We start from the raw sequence: 20,188 nt of genomic DNA on the forward strand, positions 1-20,188 counted from the left end.
CAGGGCGTTGAAGAAAACAAAATTTTACACATTTTTTACGATTTTGCCGAAACTACTGGCAACATTGTAATAAAATTTGGCGAATTTTAAGAGATAGTTGTTGTGCATTTTTTGACATACAACTAAGAATTTTATATTTATCATTGGCGCGCATAGGGGTAATAGTCTGAACTTTTTGAAGAAAAAAGATAGTACGCCACTGACATATTTCAAATTAACAATCGTTTTTGAATTCCTCGTTCAATTTGTGACAAAAAATCTATCTTCCTATTTTTTCATACGACGCGTCATTTTTATTCAAAAAATAAAATATCTTAACCCTTACAAAGCATTCGAACTTCTAGTATAGTATTTTTACTACAAAAGCGGTATTACGTAGGTCAAAATTTTTGACGTAAGAGAACTGTCAAAACATTAGAATGTGACTTTTCATTATTGCCATGTTTATTATAAACATGGCAATAATGAAAAGTCACATTCTAAGGTTTTGACAGTTGTCTTACGTCAAAAATTTTGACCATAAACATGGCAATAATGAAAAGTCACATTCTAATGTTTTGACAGTTATCTTACGTCAAAAATTTTGACCTACGTATAATAAACATGGCAATAATGAAAAGTCACATTCTAATGTTTTGACAGTTCTCTTACGTCAAAAATTTTGACCTACGTAATATCGCTTTTGTAGTAAAAATACTAGTTTCTACATCTACATCTACATAAACTCGTACATCCATTATAAAAACTAATTCGAATACTTTGGAAGCGTTAAGATATTTTATTTTTTGCAGCAAAACGGCGCGTCGTATGAAAAAGTGAGAAAATAGTTTTTTATCGCAAATTGAATGAGGAATTCAAAAATGATTGTTGATTTGAAATATGTCAGTGGCGTACTATCTTTTTTTCTTTGAAAAGTTCAGACCATTACCCTATGCACGCCAATGATGAATATCAAATCCTTAATTGTATGTCAAAACATGCACAATAACTACCTCTTAAAACCCGCCAAATTTTATTACAATGTTGCCAGTAGTTTCGGCAAAATCGTAAAAAATGTGTAAAATTTTGTTTTCTTCAACGCCCTTGAAAATGGATGGCGTTACAAAAAATTTTTATTAGGCAAACCCCAATTAATTTTTAGTTTTTTACCTATTCTAGTGACGGTGTTACCTTTTTTGAAAAATATGTATAAAATTGTATCAAAAAACGAAAAAAAACCCGAAAAAATGCAGTTTTTTGTTATTTTTAAAGGTGCGTTTCACCAATTTTAAAAATTTGAAAAAATTCAGGGTGAAACATTATCCAAAAATACACGTTATATATATTTTTCGTGAAAACGAATGTCTTAGTTATTTTGTTATACTCATTTAAAATTTTAAAATCGTTCTAAAATTTAAATTTCCCGCCAAAAATTAAAAATAAAATTCGGACAGAACTTTTTAAAGCTTACAACTTTTTTATTTAAAGTTTTTCGCTAGTTCTCGATGCGGCTGAGATAAAAAATAAAAACCCTAATTAGGCTCTAGGTGGGTCACATGACCACCTAGGGAGCTAAAAATTTCAGAAAGTTAGTTTCACTATATATGCTAAACGGTGACCTACATGGAATTCTAATCGAATTGGGGGCACTTTTCATCATCTTATCCGGCTAGGCCCTTTAACATGTAAACCATATATTATGAAGTTACCACTTTGAATAGTGTGCTAGTTACAATTACTTAGCAGAATGCACTGAAGATGTTCTGAATTAGAACGAAAACGTTTTGCACAACATTTTATGAAGTTTTTTAATAAACGATTTTATACCAGTATACAACTTGAAGTTTTTACTTCTGTATGAGTTAATTAATAGTAAATATACTTTGTATATTTATTTATCAACGGTATTATTCATATTATTTTAAAGTGCGCATGCTCCACTTGTCGTGGACTAGTCCCTGACTGTCTCCGCGAACACACTTATTGTTTGTATAACAAATTTTATCAAAAATAGTAAATAATTATTACATCTTAACGTCAAATATGTCATGTGTATCATACGTTTAACGTAAAATTGTGCTCGCCAAAAATGTCAGGCGACTAGCTAGCTGTTGCGTCAGTCATGCACGGAGCGAATATGGTATCTGAGTTTTCTCATTCTGGAAAAAATAGGCAAACCTCTTTAATATGTACACATAATAGATAAACTCCATGGTTTAACGTAATTTCTTATTTCTGTACTTTTAATATTTTTGGCGGTTTAAGAAATGAAGTTATATTCCATGTGTTAATTATTAATCTATTTACAGCCATGTCCCAAATGGACGAATGTCAGTCGACGCCAACTTTGTTAGAATCTGGACTGCAACCACAAGTTAGCCTGACATCGTTGGGGATTATAGTTGGGCACGAGTTACTAGAGTCCTGTACACGACTTTCGGTGTCTTTAGAGCAAAACGGATTGTTTCAGGTAATTTTCGAAAGACTTACTTTGGCAAAACTATTAGAGCTAGATAAATATGTATACCACGTATTTTTATTGTATACTGTATAATTTAAGGCCGGATAAAGTACGTCAATGTTTACAAAACAGGTTATACTCAAGGCATAGTAAGATGAAAATCTTAAATCGTATGTATTTTTAAAATTATAAAAATACTATCTGCTATATCTAATAGGAGTAATAAAATCACAAACAAATAAAAGTACAACGAAGAAATCGAGGGTATACCAGCAGAACCCACTAAGTCAATTTTTTTAGTTATTCAACTATTCATGCACTTGTATATAAAAAGGTATGCTCTATATTCTGCAAAAACACACTAAGTCGTACTTATTATAATAACAGATAGAAATTTAATACTAAGTTTGACTGTTTCATTTACTAGCAGAATGCATTAAGTACTCTTAATGCACTCTGCTTGTACTATTTTTGCGAAAACCGAACATACAACACTGCATTAACTTTGACTTAGAACATTCTGGTTTTACAATCTGTATACCTATCGTTAGGTTTAAATCAATAGGTTAATGTACGAAAAAGAGAAACCTTTTACCTTATTAAAGGGCCATAAATGTGACAACCCGTAGATCAAGCCGTGCTGTGCTAATCAACTATTTTTAATGTCGAAAATTTTCCAAAATTGTACTCTACGCCGATTAACATTAGTTGTGCCAAAAAGAATGAGTTAATGCAGTTATGCGAGAAGAAAGTAATACCAGAAGCCAGAATTATTTCACAGGTGGTACAAAGATTTGCCGTTTGATGAAAAAATTATCAATGTTCTGCCGGAACCTGATGTCTATGATTCAGATTAGATCTTTTATCATTAAAATCACCGGAGTAAATAGATTTTAAATACAGCACCTAGAGACTTGCAACTTTTTACATTGTGTTCAGGATGATGTCGGGAAAAAGTTTACAATAGAAAAATGGGTGTAAATGTATAATTCCTTTTTAAAATGCATCAAAAAGTGCATAGACATGTCAAGATAATTAAGGGCCAGATTTTGTCACTCGGAGGCTTTTGAGGTCGCTGAATACGAATTCGCCATCAGCACCGACCCTCGGGGTACCTAGGGCACTGTGTCACTGCTAGGGAACATCATCTTCTGGAGTTTAGAGGGTTTTCGGCATTAAATTGATGCAAACAGATTACTCAGGGAGTGTTTGGGTGTGCTGAAGGCGAATACACCTTCAGAACGGACACCTGGTGTCTAGAGTCACGCCATCTTCGAAGTTTCGAGGGATTTAGGCACTTAATGCATGCACTAGGCGGTTTTTGGGGTCACTTAGTACGAATACGCCATCAGAAACGAACCCGGACCACCTGGTGCCCAAGGTCACTGCTAAGGCATGTTACCTTATAGAGTTTGGAGGGTGTTTATGCATCGGGGGTCGTTCTGATGTCGTATTCTTATTCAGCGGTCCCAAAAACCCTCGAGTAATCTGTTTGCATCAATTTACCGAAAATCCACGAAACTCCAGATCATGTGTCTTAGCAGTGAACCTGGGCATCAGGTGCTCCGGTGGTCGGTTCTGATGGTGTCAGCGATCAATATAACTATCGAGTGACAAAATCTGGCCCTCAATACACTTATTTGGATATATTTATGCACCTTTGGATGCATTCTTTGCACTTTTAAAATTCAAGTATGCATTTCCATCCATTTTTCTATTGTAGACTTTTTTCCGACATCATCTTGAATACAATTCAAAAAGTTACAAGTTTCTATGTGCAGTTTTTAAAAATCCTAAATGCCCAGGTCTAGATAAAGAAGACTAATCATCTATTTGCTTTTTGTATTTTTTTGTATCTAATAATTAAATTTCTGAAAATTTCTATTGTCCTTTTTTATTTTTATTTTTCAAAAGGATAAGATTAGCTAATATTATAGGATAAAACATTATAATGATAAAATTGATACAACTAAAATTAACATTAAAAAAGGATTAGTTGTGTGTCTACTTGTGTAAAATAGTAACATTATGAACAAGCAGAATGCACTAAGTCAGTTCATTATTTATTAAAAAAATAATTACTAATTAACCAAAAACAATAACTGTTGTTGTAATATACCACATTCTTTAAAATACCATTATTATTTCTATACCAGTAATAAAATTACACTAAAAGTAATACTTTTTGTGTAATTTTGATTTATATTTAAGAATTTTACTAAAACTTGATTTTCTCAAAACAGTGATTTTTGACTTAGTGCAATCTGCTCGTATACCCTCGAAATTTTTATAAAGAAACGTAATATAACACTTATGCGCGCCAATGGAGAATATAAAATTCTTAATTGCATGTCAAAAAATGCGCAATAACTGTCTCATAAAACCTACCAAATTTCATTTGCTTATATCAACCGGTTTTAGAGCAATAAATAAATCATCAGTTTGTAAGAAAAAATTCAACATCCCGTATCTCGGAAACGAATCATTTGCGGCCATATGTTTATAAAGCAAACGGTCATTATTTTTTCATGCAGAATTACCCTTTAAAGTTGGTCGCACTTATTTAGAAACACCTTGTATTGATGAACATGGCTAGTTGTTAAAGTACCTAACTTTTTATTATCGAACATAAGCGAATGAATCAAAAAACAGAATGTTAGAAAACCCGAGGCTACAGTTGGGTTTTAATTTCAGTATTTTATAAATACTAGAATATTCCATAGGGTGTGGTAATTCCACTTTGAGAAAAAACACAGTTTGATTGGTAAAAAATAATAATAATATCGTATGGCTTTTTGCCGGGCAGATCCTTTCGGACAGGTTCCGGCGCCATTTACATATTTAACCCTGTTTCAAGTAACTAGTGTCGATGTTACACTAGCCCAGGGGGACCGACGCGACGCGACGGCTTTAACGTACTCTCCGAGGCACGGTGAACAGCTCGTATCATTTTTAGAAATGAAAATGGATTGTCTGTGCCGGGGCTCGAACCCGGGCGCTCTGGCTTATGAGTTGATTGGTACACTCAGTATACAATGACAATTTACCTCTCTAACAACAATATTATTACAGCGATATTGTTAAAGAATAATATGTTAAACATATTAAAAAAATCGCTTAAATTGGACAACAGGTTAAGGAAATTCGAGACATCAAAATGATGAGGTCATTTTCCCTGAGGCGCAGTGTATTTGCTTCCTGATAATAATTATTCTCGAAAGTTTTCCCGTGAACGCGTAGGGGAGCAAAGTATGCTAAATGTGCAGTCACTCGAGCGTTATGGGGACCTATTGGGTTGTGAAGAGTAGGTCCTAAAACCAAAAAAAGTTGAGTAAAGTTTTCAATTTTAGTGGGGACTTTCCATTTTAATTTAATTTTCCGTTTCCAACCATCGTTAATAATAAATAAATAAAAATGTATATACAGGGTGGGGCATTAGTATGACAAAGTCCAATTACTCGTTTGTCGTAATAGATACGAAAAAAAGTTATTTAGATAAAAGTTGGGGCACTGATAGGACCATAATTTAAAAATATTTTCAAATATACAGGGGCGTACCTACGTATTGACAGGGTGACACAAACTTAAGTTTTTTTTTAAATAGAACACCCTGTATATTCTTACATTTTTGGATTTTCCTCAATGTTTCCTTAAAATATATGGTTTTGTAATATTATACGAGGTAGTTTAAAAGATAATTACGTTTTTTTGTTAATTTCGTAGCAACATTTACACCCTGTAGAATTGTAGTGATTTGACATCAAATTTTTATTTTATGTTCAAACAATTTTTAATATATTCTACTATTGTTAAACATTAACAGTATAGCGAAATGTTAAATTTTAGTATACAGGGTTGGTCGAAACTCGGAATGAGTATTTTCTTAGTTTTCTTAAATGGAACACCCTATATTTTAGTATTGTACTGAAATGATATTTTATGGTACTTTTTTATTTCTTAAGCATTCCCTATACCTAAGTGCTTTAATTTGTAAGTTATTCGTGAGTCTTTAAGCCAAACATTAATTGCAAGAAAAATTACGTGAATTTTTATTAGGTGGCCGTGAAAATATTCAATCAAAAATAATTTTTGGAAAAAAAATACATAATAATCTAGCCTGATCCTTAATTTATTAATATTGGATGAGATATCCAAATAAATTCGTAGTTAAGATTGTTGGTGCGCAAAATATTAATAAAAACATACAATATTCTACATAGTCGGCTATGACACTAAATTTCCTTAAACATTTGCCATTATACTATTTTTATAGTTCCAGTTGCTTTGTTACCATTACTAATATGAATTTTTCTAATGAGGAACTGATAAGATTTTTGTGCTAATGGTGTATAACAAAAATGTGCTATTAGCAATAAGAATTTTTCATCAGAAATTCCCTGATAGACGACAACTAAGAAGAGAAACGTTTAAAAATATACTAGAACGATTTTAACGGACTGGACACTTGACGGACTGGACACGATGATAAATCTGATCGAACAAAAACTATTGTAAGTGAAGAAAACAGGAATTAAATGTAATCCTTAGTGTCACTGAGGATCTGCATGCTAGTACAACCGTTCTTACAATCTAAGTATCTAGTCTGTTGAAACCGTTTTAGTATACTTTCAAAAGTTTCTCTTTTTGGTTGTCGTCTATCAGGGAATTGATGATGATAAATTTTTATTGCAAGTAGCTCAATTTTGTTATACTCTCCTAGCACAAAGCCATTTTAATCCGTTCCTCATTTGAAAAATTAATATTAGTGATGGTAACAAATCAACTGGAACTATATAAATAGTATATTGTCAAATGTTCAAACATATTTTGTGTCATGGGGAGAACATGTGCCAACTAGGGAGAATTTTGTATGCTTGATTCATTTTTTAAGCACCAACAAACTTAACTACGAATGTATTTGGATATCTCATCCAATATTAATAAATTAAGGATCAGGTTAGATTATTATGTACTTTTTTTTCGAAAAATTATTTTTGATTGGATATATTCACGGCCACCCAATAAAATTTCACGTAATTTTTGTTGCAATTAATGTTTGGCTTAAAGAATCACGAATAACTTACAAATTAAAGCACTTAGGTATAGGGAATGCTTAAGAAATAAAAAAGTAACATAAAGTATCATTTCATTACAATACTAAAATACAGGGTGTTCCATGTAAGAAAACTAAGAAAATACTCATTCCGAATTTCGACCAACCACCCTGTATACTAGAATGTAACATTTCGCTATACTGTTAATGATTAACAGTAGTGGACTATATTAAAAATCGTTTGAATATTAATAGGGAATTTAATGTCAAATTATTACAATTCTACAGGGTGTAGATGTTGCTACGAAATTAACAAAAAAACGTAATTAACTTTTAAACTACCTCGTATAATATTACAAAATTATATATTTTTAAAAAGGAAACATTGAGGAGAATCCAAAAATGTAAAAATATACAGGGTGTTCCATTTAAAAAAACAAGTTTGTGTCACCCTGTCAATACGTACGCCCCTGTATATTTGAAAATATTTTTAAGTTATGGTACTATGTGTGCCCCAACTTTTACCTAAATACCTTTTTTTTGTATCTCCTACGACAAATGAGTAATTGGACTTTGTCACACTAATGCCCCACCCTGTATGTGATGTGTCTATATATTATATGATATATGAAAATGTGTAACATATTGTAATTTAACTTGTGAAATTGCGTTAATACCAAACCAGACTGGCTAATTGGCTATGCCAAGGCCATAAAAAAAATAAAACAAAAAAAAAACAATCGTTTTTCTATATTTCTATATTTTCGCATAGACTAATATGATACAATTTAAGGTTCTCATTTAACTGTGCCAGTAATTTCTGTTTGAACATAAATTTCACAATGCTTTTATATTTGTGTACTTTATAACACTAAGTATTTGTAACTGCTGTTAACAACTATCTTGTAGTTGCCACTTCGTTATTATATTTGGGTATATGAAACATACAAATTAGTAATTCTCCTTTAATCAGAAAATTAAAAATAAACTTATAGTTTTTCATTTTTTTATTTAATTGCTATAATACAGCATGAGAGTGCAAAATAATCTCTTTTCGCTATTTACAGCAAAGCTATTTTTGAAGCGAGTGTCGACTACGAATCAAGTAACTTGATTCGTCAAATTCGCATCATTTCATCGTTCCCCATTAGAGGTTGTTCTAACCATACTCCGGTATAAATATTTCATTATTTATACCGACAGAACGGGCGTTTTGATTCAGATCGGTCTTCTTGCAAAGCCCTCTTGATAACGGGTAGACTTAGAAACACGTATCGGCGGATGGCAAGGGACCCGATTTGAATCAAAACGAAACCGTTTATTTTTTTTTTTGTTTAAAGCTATTTTTGCTTGATATTACTACCATTGATATTAATAAAATTTAAAAACAAAAAAGATTAGTCTTCGATATGTTTTCATATGCCCTTTCTCGCTTTTAGAATAACGCTTCTCGTTCTTTGAGCGCAAGTCAGTCTTCTAGACTTAGTCAGAACTATTCTGGATTAAAAATGACTTTAGACGAACTTAAGGCTGTCAATAAGTATGCAGAAAGTACAAGAAGTTTAAGCTATTTGTTGCAAGTAAGTAGAAAAACGATTTGGAATAAAAGATAATTATTAGGCTAGCTGGTAAATGTTATTTTTAATAAAATTCCACCTTTACAAATTAAAATTACAATTTTGTTTGACCTTGTATCATTTTGAATGCAAATAGATCTACTATTCTGTACATTTTTCAGTTTTCGAGAATGTTATGCCATTTTGATGTCCGTTACTTTAAGATGGCAGCAAATAATATTTCTCCAGCTTGACAAGTATTATCATTAAAAAAATCTTCATCGTGTAGCTTTTCACAGCAGTTGGTTTTTTTAACAGCCTTTTAACTCTGGAGTTAGTCCTTGACCATAGGATTCCTCAATGAATATTTACCCTGGAACAGTTCTCGAGGTGTTTATGAATACATCATAATTTTCAAATGTTGGACGAATTTCACTAATCTTTAATACTACTGGGCACCCCTATATTTAGCAGGCCTGATAGCTCAGTCTGACTTTCACGTAGGCAGGCTGGGGATTTAATCCCAGCGCCGGCGAGAACATCTAGACATTTTTAAAAATGTCTATAGGCCTCAGGTCGACTCAGCCTGAATAGAATGAGTACCTTGGGTAAAACCAGGGGTAATAATAGAGCTAATAGAGGTAACAGGGGTAGCACTGGCTCTGTTACCTTCGTTTTATACCGTAGGCCCTAGACATAGCAGACTACCACGCTGTAATCTCAAAGCCGTGTTAGCTGTATAAAACGGGAGACTATTATTATTACTACCCCTATATTTTCTATATTCATCCACACTATCCCTTACGATGCTATCATACGCTTGCCGAAAATCTAAAAACAACTGGCGTACTTCATTGAAATCCCAATTCGTTTCCAGTAGTTGCCCGATTCTAAAAATCTGTGCTATTGTTGATTTCCCCGATCAAAAACCCCTTTGTTACTCCCCGAGGTTCTCTTCTGCATATGGGGTTATTCTACTTCTCAATATACACTGATCAAAACGAAAAAGGAAGATGTTAGTAGTTTTGAACTAATTCTGTTTATGATTAGATTATTTTTATTTAATTACATCTAAGGTCTATTTAATTAGTCGTCTAAGTTTGAGCTTGTGCTTTCTTAATGATACATCCCCCTAGATTATTTGAGACATTTTTACAAAATCAGTCACCCCCATTGTGATCTCTTTTTAAACTTACACAAATTCCAACAGCTACCAATAAGCTAAATAAATTGATAACTTTAAATCCACACAAAATTGCCTTTTTAAATCTTAGGTCTCTAGACAACAAGATTTGTTTACTGACTTTAGTTCTCGAATACAAACATTATACACATTCTTGCACTGTGTGTGGCCTAAATATTTCAGTCCTCTACAAATAGTTTCTGATGTCTTTTGATGTAGAATAATTAGGGAAGCAGGAATTCAACAGTTTAGAATTTTACATTGAGTTTCCTATGGCCCGTTTTCCAATTCATCACCCTGTATATGTCTACTGGGTGGACGTACATGTAAGTTCCCACCTAATGCAATAAACAATTTACATTAAAATTAATTTAATGGCTCCTTTTCCATTTTGATCAGTGTATTTGATAGTTCTTGTATCTTTTATTTAGCAGCCTTGTATGTTATAAAAGCAATCACATGGCACCTCTTTCTAAAAATATGATTATTCATACAATTTTTTATTACTTTAGGTGCACGAAAGACAAACCGAAAGAATGAAAACGAGATCTCAATGGTTTTTGGGCCCATCCGGAGACTGCGCCAGTTGTCGCAATTCTTTGGATTTTCCATTGAACGAGATGGATGTGTCCGCTTTAACTAATGCATTTTTACGAAAATCTTCGTCGGGGACCATAGGTAAAAGATATGACAATCTTAGTAAGTAGTTACACTATATCTAAGCTATAATAGATAATGTACTTACAGAAATATAACTTTATTCACAACAAATAATATTTGTGATTCATTAACAGTTTTGCATTCGATAAATTTAAAAAGAGTAAAATTATACTAAACCATAATATTGATATCCGATTTTAAAAGATTCTTATCTTCATTAATATATTCTTATATCATCATCAGCTGACGCTACAGCCCTTCGTGAGCATTGACCTACCTCAAAATATTCTTACATCCTTCTCTGTCGATTGCCTGTCTTCTAAATCCCCTTACTTTAATCTCCCTTAAATATTTCTGCACATCATCCGGATATCTGACTTTTATATCACCCCCTTCTTCTTCCGACCGGCCTATTAGTGTAGGAAACAGAGGTTGAACCTCGCAAAATGGACGCAAGTCCGGTTTTATTTTTTTTTTCTGGTATATCAAGGGGTGCTTATTATAAGACTAACTTCGCCCCGGAACCCCCCTTTTCATCCCTTTAAAGGGGGTAATTTGTGGTTTTTGCGAAACGTAGCCCTTCCTGTACGTTTTGCAAAAAATTTATTAAATAGTAAAATAAATTATATAGTAAAATAAAAAAGTAAAATTAAATAGTAAAATAAAGTAATTAAATAAAGTAATAGTAAAAAAAATATTTCCTACTATTTATTTCCCGACAGCATATCTTTATTAACCACCACCGTTTAGCGGGGGTGGCGCCCTAAAGTTGATAAGTTTTTAAAGAAGATGTTTTAAAACAATTTTTTTCCCTAACTGTAATGAAAATTAAGAAAAAACCCTGGGGAGATTAATCACAAATAAGTGGCTGATTTTTTGGTATAGGTTTCATTTAACGACGTTCTACACCTTCGTTGCGGAGTATGCTTCTCAGAGGAAAGGGGGGGAAACTTATATGCAAGCGAAAGTTGGTAACAATGCATTTATAGCAGAATACTCAAATCATGTCTGCTCGCCGGCGTAGTGCTCGCCCGCTCACCGGTGTGGGCAGTATGGAGATAAAAACGTACATGCATAACCTAAAAAAAGAATGTGTGTGTACTTTGTACGCACGTAAGAAGTTATACTTCTATTATATAATTTTAACGAAGTAATTGTATTCAATTCAAATATTAAACTAACTTTCTTATCTACCACTTTCAAAAAAATTTTATTAAAACCACCAAAAAAGAAAATGAATCGTAGAGGATTGGAACCCGTAACCTTTCGATCTCTGACCGAACGCTCAACAACTAGACCACCGAGTCTCCTTTGATTGACACGTAAGTTTCGGATATAACTACGAGTGCAGCTGATCTCACTACTACCAACTTTGTTAAATTTCGAAACAGTAATTTCACTTTTATTTAATAATGGTACGGTAAACAATCCTCATTTTTTAATATGTTATTCCTTACACAAAAACCTTTAATTTAAGCACAAATAATTAAAAATCGTAAATTTGGGTCAAAAGTTATTAACTTTTTAAGAATTCCCATAAGATCCCATGTTAAAACTTAACTTTGACCCTTAATAGTAATTAAACGGCACGGTAAAACATTTGTTAAAAAATCAAGTCTTAGTTTTTTTAAGTAAACTATAACATACTAAAATTTCATGCAAATCCTTAATTCTTTGCCGAAGGTGTAGAACGTCGTTAAGGCAATTGTCCATTTTTTTAATTACAGGGTGTTACATTTTTAAAAACCCCCTTTTTATACCATCTGAACCGTCTATGCTAGAGTAAAAAAACTTTCAGCGATTATCCATGTACTGGTGTTATTTACAAATTTCTATAATGCACCCCCATTTTTTTCCGGAACCAACCCAAAAAAAAGGAGAATGAATAAAGAGAGTGATTTTATTGGAATCATTCACACACCATGCCCTTTATTAAAATGCTTCATATAACATTTTGTGCACGTTCTTATTACCCATGCATGGACACCAAAAGCGATTTCTTAATGCAACCCCTGTAGCAAAAAAAATAAATAAAGGGGGGTTGAAAAAAATTTTTTTTTTGCTTTTGACCCATAAATATATATGATTATTGCAACATCCCTGCGGAAACTACCCCTATCCTTGAAAATAAACTGCAGAAACTACCCCTATCCCTTGGAGAGCATGTTTTGACGATTTTCTCATTACCTATGCATTTTTTTTAAACAAAACTTATACAGAATTAAAGACCACTATCTTCTCTACAAATAAGGTCCTATGCATATTTTTCGCATAAGCAACCGTTACGGCACAGTTGCGCCGTAAACCTCAGAAATGCTTTGGCGGGCTCCAGTTTTTGTTTTTTTTTTCGTCACCTATTCATTTTATGGATAACGTACTTATGGAAAATAAAAGAACACACTGTCTGCTACACATTATGACCTATGCATATTTTATTTTCTTTGCACCCCTAAAGCCACAGTGGTGGCCCAAAATAAATTTTTGATTATTTTCTTTATTAATTCTCCTTTTTTTTGGGTGGTTCCGGGGATAATATGGGGGTGCATTATACAAATTTGTAAATAACACTAGTACATGGATAATCGCTGAAAGTTTTTTTACTCTAGCATAGGCGGTTCAGATGGTATAAAAAGAGGTTTTTTAAAATGTAACACCCTGTAATTAAGAAATTTGCAATTGCCCTTAAATGAAACCTATACCAAAAAATCAGCCACTTATTTGTGATTAATTGCCGCAGGGTTTTTTTCTTAATTTTCATTACAGTTAGGGAAAAATAATTTTTTTAAAAACATCTTTTTTAAAAATTTGTCAACTTTGGGGCGCCACCCCCGCTAAACGGTGGGTGATAGACATATCTGTCGGGAAATAAATAGTAGGCAATATAGTCCTCTTGATTTTACTGTTAGTAATTTTTTTACAAAACGTACAGGAAAGGGTACATTTCGCCAAAAACCACAAATTACCCCCTTTAAAGGGGTGGAACGGGGGGGGGGGTTCCGGGGTGAAATTTTTTAAGAAAAAGTTAGTCTCATAATAAGCACCCCTTGATATACCATATCAGAAAAAAATAAAACCGGACGTGTGTCCATTTTGCAAGGTTCAACCTCTGTTTCCTACACCAGGGGTTCTCAATCTGTGGTATATGTACCACTGGTGGTACATATCATTATTTGCGGTGGTACATAAAACACAAAAACAGCCAAAATCCAGCATATTTGTAATTAATTAGATTACCTAACTATTAACTAATTAGCGGAACTAAGTGATGAAATCTCTCTAAATGGAAGAATAGTAAATAACCTAAGATTCGCTGATGACACCGTTATAATGACAGACACCCTGGAATCGCTAGGAGAATTGTTAAATAGAATTAACGATTATTGCATTCGATATGGACTAAAAGTAAACAAGAAAAAAACTAAATGTATGATTGTCTCAAAAACGCAACATGGAAATGAAAGGTTAATGTTAGACCAAACCCAAATAGAAAATGTAAATACATACAAAAATCTGGGAACCTGGGTTGATGACAAAAATGACCAAAGCAAAGAAATTAAAGTCCGAATTGAAACTACAAGGCAAGCATTTACAAAAATGAAGACACTGCTTACAAACAAAGACCTTCAGTTTCCTCTCAGATTGAGCGCTCTAAGATGCTACATTATTTCTATATTACTATACGGAATGGAAGCTTGGACATTGAAGAGACAACACATAAAAAGCATAGAAGCGTTCGAAATGTGGTGTTACAGAAGAATATTGAAAATTCAGTTCTGGTTCAAAGGATCACCAATGTTGAAGTGCTACGACGTTTAAATAAGGTGTTAGAAATTATGAACAGTATAAAAACAAGAAAACTGGAATATTTGGGTCACGTTACCAGAGGAGAAAAATATGAGTTGGTGAGAATTGTTATGCAAGGAAGGATCCAAGGAAGAAGACGCATCTCCTGGTTGAGGAACCTTAGAGAATGGTTTAACTGTAGTTCATTACAACTCTTGAGAGCAGCAGCCAACAAAATGACCATAGCCATTATGATATCCAACCTCCGATAGGAGATGGAACTTTAAGAAGAAGACCTAACTTAATAGGTATTTCAGGTAGGTGGTACCAAAAATAATTCAAAGAATTTTCTGGTACATAACTCAAAAAGGTTGAAAACCACTGTCCTACACTATACATATATGCATAGTTATTTTAACAGGATCGCTTTCATTCATCCTGATAACATGGCTCATCCATATTTTGATGGATTTCATGATATTTTGATCACCAAAGAGTCTCGAGTTCGAAATTATGTCGTCTTCTCCATACCTGTTCTTTAACTCCGCCATATAGGTATTCCCTCAATAAATTTTCTTTCAAAGATTCGTTGTAAATCTTCATCTCGTCGTCATTGCTTATGTTTCCGATCCGTAAGTGAGCACTGGGCGTATTATTGTTTTATTAAATTATTAAATTTTGCACTTGTTGCTCTTGACATACTTTTCGCTCTTAGTTGAGCGCCTAGGCAAAAAAAAACAAAGGTTAGCTACGCATATGCTTTTTCTTATGTCTTTGGATGAATTTGGTTTTGTTGTTACAGTTCATTAGTGACCCTAAGTAGCAGAATTTTTCCACCGTTTTTATAGTTATCTCAGTTATTTTGTTGTATTTTTGATAATAGTCATTTCAAAAATCTGTAAATGATGTTTTATCTTTACTTAACTGCATTTTAAATATGGTTTTTGCTTGATCATACTAAACATTTTTATAGATACTAATTCTTTATACAGTATGACACAAAAGTATGGAATAAATTCATTACTTCAGAAACAGACGACGTTAAAAAAATATTAACACACGTTAATTTTAATTTTTAAATTGCCATCAGTTGCTATACGTCATATGTGTTGGACACTTCATTAGTATTCCCGTAATGCCGTAATCGACGATTTATTTAAATACAAACTGAGGTCATGAGACACTTTCATTTGAAAGGTCTCCTAATCACCTCGGCAAAAATGCAATTATTTGAATATTTATTTATGCAAGGTTAATCCAAACCCGTTGGTTTATAATATACAATAAAATTATAAGAAATATTGAAATTGAAGACCTTCAGCAATGATGCAATAAAGAAGACTGGCAGTAAATTCTTTGCTAACGTAATTTAGTCCAGTGAATGAGTGTTTATTGCAATTCCATCTTACTTAACTATAATTTTTAGAAAGAATCATTCGAATTATAGATTGTCACAAAGCTGATTAGGAGACCTTTCAAACGAGGTATCCCGTGAACTCGGTTTGTATTTTAAAAAATTCGTCGATTGAGTCATTACGCCAACACTGATGACGTAATGTCCAACACATGTATCAATTGATGGTCATTCAAACTTTGTTTTAAGTCTATTTTAGAAGGTTTCTGAAATAATGAATATGTGTGCTTACGCTTAAATGTTTGTTTATATTTGTATTATGTTATTTTGTTGATATTAATTTGACACTGGTGAAGACGATTGTATTGTTTTCAGCTCGGTATCCTTTAATTCTACGTAAATAATCTAGTCGCAATTTATGTATATCGCACTTTTCTATTAAAATGTGACAATTGATTCTGGTTTTATTCCATGAATTTCTTTCATCGACATTTCGATATTCTCCAAATAACAACATTGTTCAGTATTTTTTTTATTGGTACCCGATTTTGCTTATTTAAAGTCCGCATCAGCGTATTTAAATTCAACTTTCAAAAACGCGCTAGTTTTAAAGTTACCTTGTCACCATCAACTATTTTAAATAATTTTCGAAATTTCGAATCTCTAGTCCACATAGTCGACGGCTTGTACTGAAAGTAAGCAAGAACAACTCGTTCATCTGTATCTGTTACCTTTTGCTCTTTTATACATGTAATGAACTTGTATGCATTACTTTTTATAAGCGTCTTCCGATTTTTGCAGTATTAACCGTGATTCTGCTTTTAGGTCTGAATCCTGCATAAGAAAAAAAGTTGATTAATAGCAAGCTGAAAATTTGTTAATAGTTTAAGGGTGTCTAGTCGGACAAACTTTGATATATGGAAACACTGGACAGGGGAAGTTTTAATGATGGAACAGTTTAAAAATTTGGAACGTCAGACTACGAAAACGTCAGATGTATTTTGTCGGACAAAACTTCCAATTGATTTGTTGCCCTTTCATTAAACTCTCATGCAAAAATCAGACTGGTATTTATCACCAACTGCGCATTTTAATGAGTGGAACACGAAGAACATGTCAAATGACAGGAATCATGTTGGTTAGTAATAGCTGCCTAATTTTTGCATGAGAGTTTAATGAAAGGGCAACAAATCAATTGGAAGTTCTGTCCGACAAAATACATCTGACGTTTTCGTAGTCTGACGTTCCAAATTTTTAACCTGTTCCACTATTAAAACTTCCCCTGTTCCAGTGTTCCCATATATTAAAGTTTGTCCGACTAAACACCGTTAAGCTATTAACACATTTTCAGTTTGCTATTAATCAACTTTTTTTTCTTATGCGGGATCCAGACCTATTTTTTAAGCAATATACAACCAGCAATAACAATTAGTCTTATGTGACATATTGCAAATTAATTTTTGTTTTTCTCATTTCCATTACAACGAAAGGTATACTGATGTACGGCACAAATTCAACCATTGTATATTATTAGCTCTTATTTCAATTTTATGTAGTAATAATACATGATTTCAAAGTGTACCAATAAAAAAATAGCTTAAAGTATTCGTGGATATCTGGTTTTTAATATACTTGCTCGAAAAATCGCGCGTTTTTTAAAGACCTCAATATCCACTTATATTTTAATATACTTACTATTTTTTATGTAAGCGATTAACTATCGGTGCTTTTTCTTCGTTATGTGAATAAGTATATAAGAATAGTGCTAATAATTGGCGAATAGATTTAGTGTCCGCAGTCATATAAACCCAAACAAACAACAACAATAGTGCTAATAAGTAAATTTTCATCAAATGCATCCATTTAAATTTTTGATGTCCTTGATCCATTTAAATTTTTGATGTCCTTGTTTATTTTGGCGGATTAGAAAACACTTTTTCTGCTTCATTTTTTTTTAATTCTTGTGAATCTTGTAAACTTTTTAATCAGCACTTTACGGTGCTGGTTAGAAAACGGTATACATTACTTCCTGCTTTTCATGACTTAGAACTGTTATGTTTTCGCACATTTTCCATATTTATATCACGTTAAAACACTGCACAACAGTAACGGGTAACCTGTCCCCCCATTTTGAATTTCCACAACTCACGTATCTTCACCATCTTATGCTAGTGTATTAATTAAATTATAGCTACCTATATAATATAAGCACATAAACTAATTTAGTTTCTTTTTTTTTCAGTCGGTATTGCCGGTTTATCGATAAGTGCAGAATCTGTCCAAAAGAGACCAAGTGTCAAACGCGCAAATTCCAGAGACAAAAGGCTTCTTCATAGAACGACGAGTAGACGAAATAAAGAAAATAATCCTCGTCCTAATAACTAAATATAGTCTAAGAGCTAGCAACGTTTTCGAGAAAGCGTAATACAGCTGATTCTTTAATATATTATTCCCTATGCTCCCTCGAACACCGTACCGGCCATCTGGCTACTGATACAGGTTGCGTGCATTACTACGCAGCACACCCGTAGAGGTGTGCTGCAAAATATATTGAATTTAAAATTATTTTTTCTATAACCGTGTTAAAATTGCAATTTTTAGCACTCTAGGAGCGTAAAAAATGCTACTTTAAGGCACTAGTGCTTTAAAATTTTTAAGGCACTGCAGTTAAAAGTGAATTGTCAAATTGGGAAACGTCAAAATATTTATATTTTCTTTATTAACATTAATATTAATAGTACAACTTGCGCAATTTGATAAAGGTGGTTTAAAAGGTTTTTTAAAATTTAATTTAAACTGTAATATTGCATTTTTAACACGTTTGTAGAAAAAAACTATTAAAATTTGTTAGAATATACAACAATAAAAGTAGATGTTATTCTATAGTTGTTATGATTTATGTATTGACATATAGGCAGTTTAGTTGTAATGTCAAGAAAAATATAAAAATGGAATGTCAGTCAAGTTCAAGTAAAAGTTTTTGTAGGCATTGTCCTGTAATTGAGAATGAATAAATTATAATTGTTGGTATATAAGACGTTCGTAGAAAAAATATTGTATGATATACGTGTTAAAAAGCACACTTTTAAGGCACTCATGTGAATTGCAGAATTCGCTTCGCTCATTCTGCAAACTTTCACATGCGTGCCTTAAAATTGTACTTTTAACACTTACATCATAAATAACTATTAAGACGAAATTTTTTTGTCGATACTTTTAGAACATTATTAGAAATATGAATTATAATTGCCGGTCATTTCTGTGATTGCTAAATATGCGCCAGACGCTATTTTTTATAAATAATAATAGGAAAATTAAATCATTTTAGTATGTCTGTAATTTTAATATTATATTATTTACAAATAAGTAAATGCAAAATAAATTTGCCATACATTAATTCGGTTGCAGTCACCAGCAAGATCGATTTAATGTTGTAGGGTATCCCAATAATATGTTAGTTGTCACAGAGATGTAGCGGTAGAGTAGACTGGCGGAAAAGAGACAGGAGTACAACTACGGTATTTAAAGCAATTTTTATTTATCTGAAACTAGTTGATAATGACCGAATTAAATAAAATATTAATAAATAAAAATTATTGCCCAAATTTTCAACAAAATAATAAAAAATACCGGGATAAATTATTTTTGAGTTATGAAATCATTGTTTTTTATTTAAATTATTCAAATCAATTTTTTTAATTAACTAATTTATTAATTAATGATAAAAAATTAAACTCTTTGAGGCTTTAATATCATTAATCTTTTGTAAAAACTCTTGATTTTGTAATTTTGTTACCCACTCTGTTATTTTGTCATATACCTTAACATCATTACAGGAATGTAAAATTGGTTTCTTGTATTTTGTGTAATTTGTTTTCGATCTTTTCCACACATTCTTCCACATATTCTTTATTACCTGTGTATGTTGACTGATGATCATCGATCGGCGGGATTTCAGGACAAAAGTTAGTTGCTTGGACATCTGAACTAGTACATGAACTTGAAGAAGCATCACCATATGCCACTGTTTCACGTACACTAACTGAAGTCTTTGATAATAATGTCTTGAGAACTATATGTACTAGGAAAATCTGTCGACGATAAATTGGAAAATTCATCACTACCTAATACAGTCTCACTTACGCTTGACAGCGAAGAA

At 32.4% G+C, this 20,188-nt stretch overlaps 1 protein-coding gene across 5 annotated transcripts in view; it reads left to right on the plus strand.

The window, feature by feature from the left end:
- The window catches only part of LOC114325503 (uncharacterized), a 154,635-nt gene extending 134,713 nt beyond the window's left edge, over nucleotides 1-19,922 (plus strand). For 2 of the 5 annotated variants that reach the window (XM_050648168.1, XM_028273562.2), the window contains 4 exons: nucleotides 2,289-2,449; nucleotides 8,933-9,073; nucleotides 10,745-10,910; nucleotides 18,272-19,922. In XM_050648168.1, coding sequence (XP_050504125.1) covers nucleotides 2,289-2,449; nucleotides 8,933-9,073; nucleotides 10,745-10,910; nucleotides 18,272-18,414 — 611 coding nt within the window. In that variant the 3' untranslated portion in view covers nucleotides 18,415-19,922. Of the gene's footprint in view, nucleotides 1-2,288; nucleotides 2,450-8,932; nucleotides 9,074-10,744; nucleotides 10,932-18,271 lie in introns of all 5 variants that reach the window. The other 3 variants (XM_028273561.2, XM_028273563.2, XM_028273564.2) reach the window with 3 other exon arrangements.
- The last annotated feature ends 266 nt before the right edge of the window (nucleotides 19,923-20,188 follow it).

Source organism: Diabrotica virgifera, chromosome 4 (genome assembly GCF_917563875.1).
Source record: "Diabrotica virgifera virgifera chromosome 4, PGI_DIABVI_V3a".
In the NCBI taxonomy this organism is placed as follows: Eukaryota; Metazoa; Arthropoda; class Insecta; order Coleoptera; family Chrysomelidae; genus Diabrotica; species Diabrotica virgifera.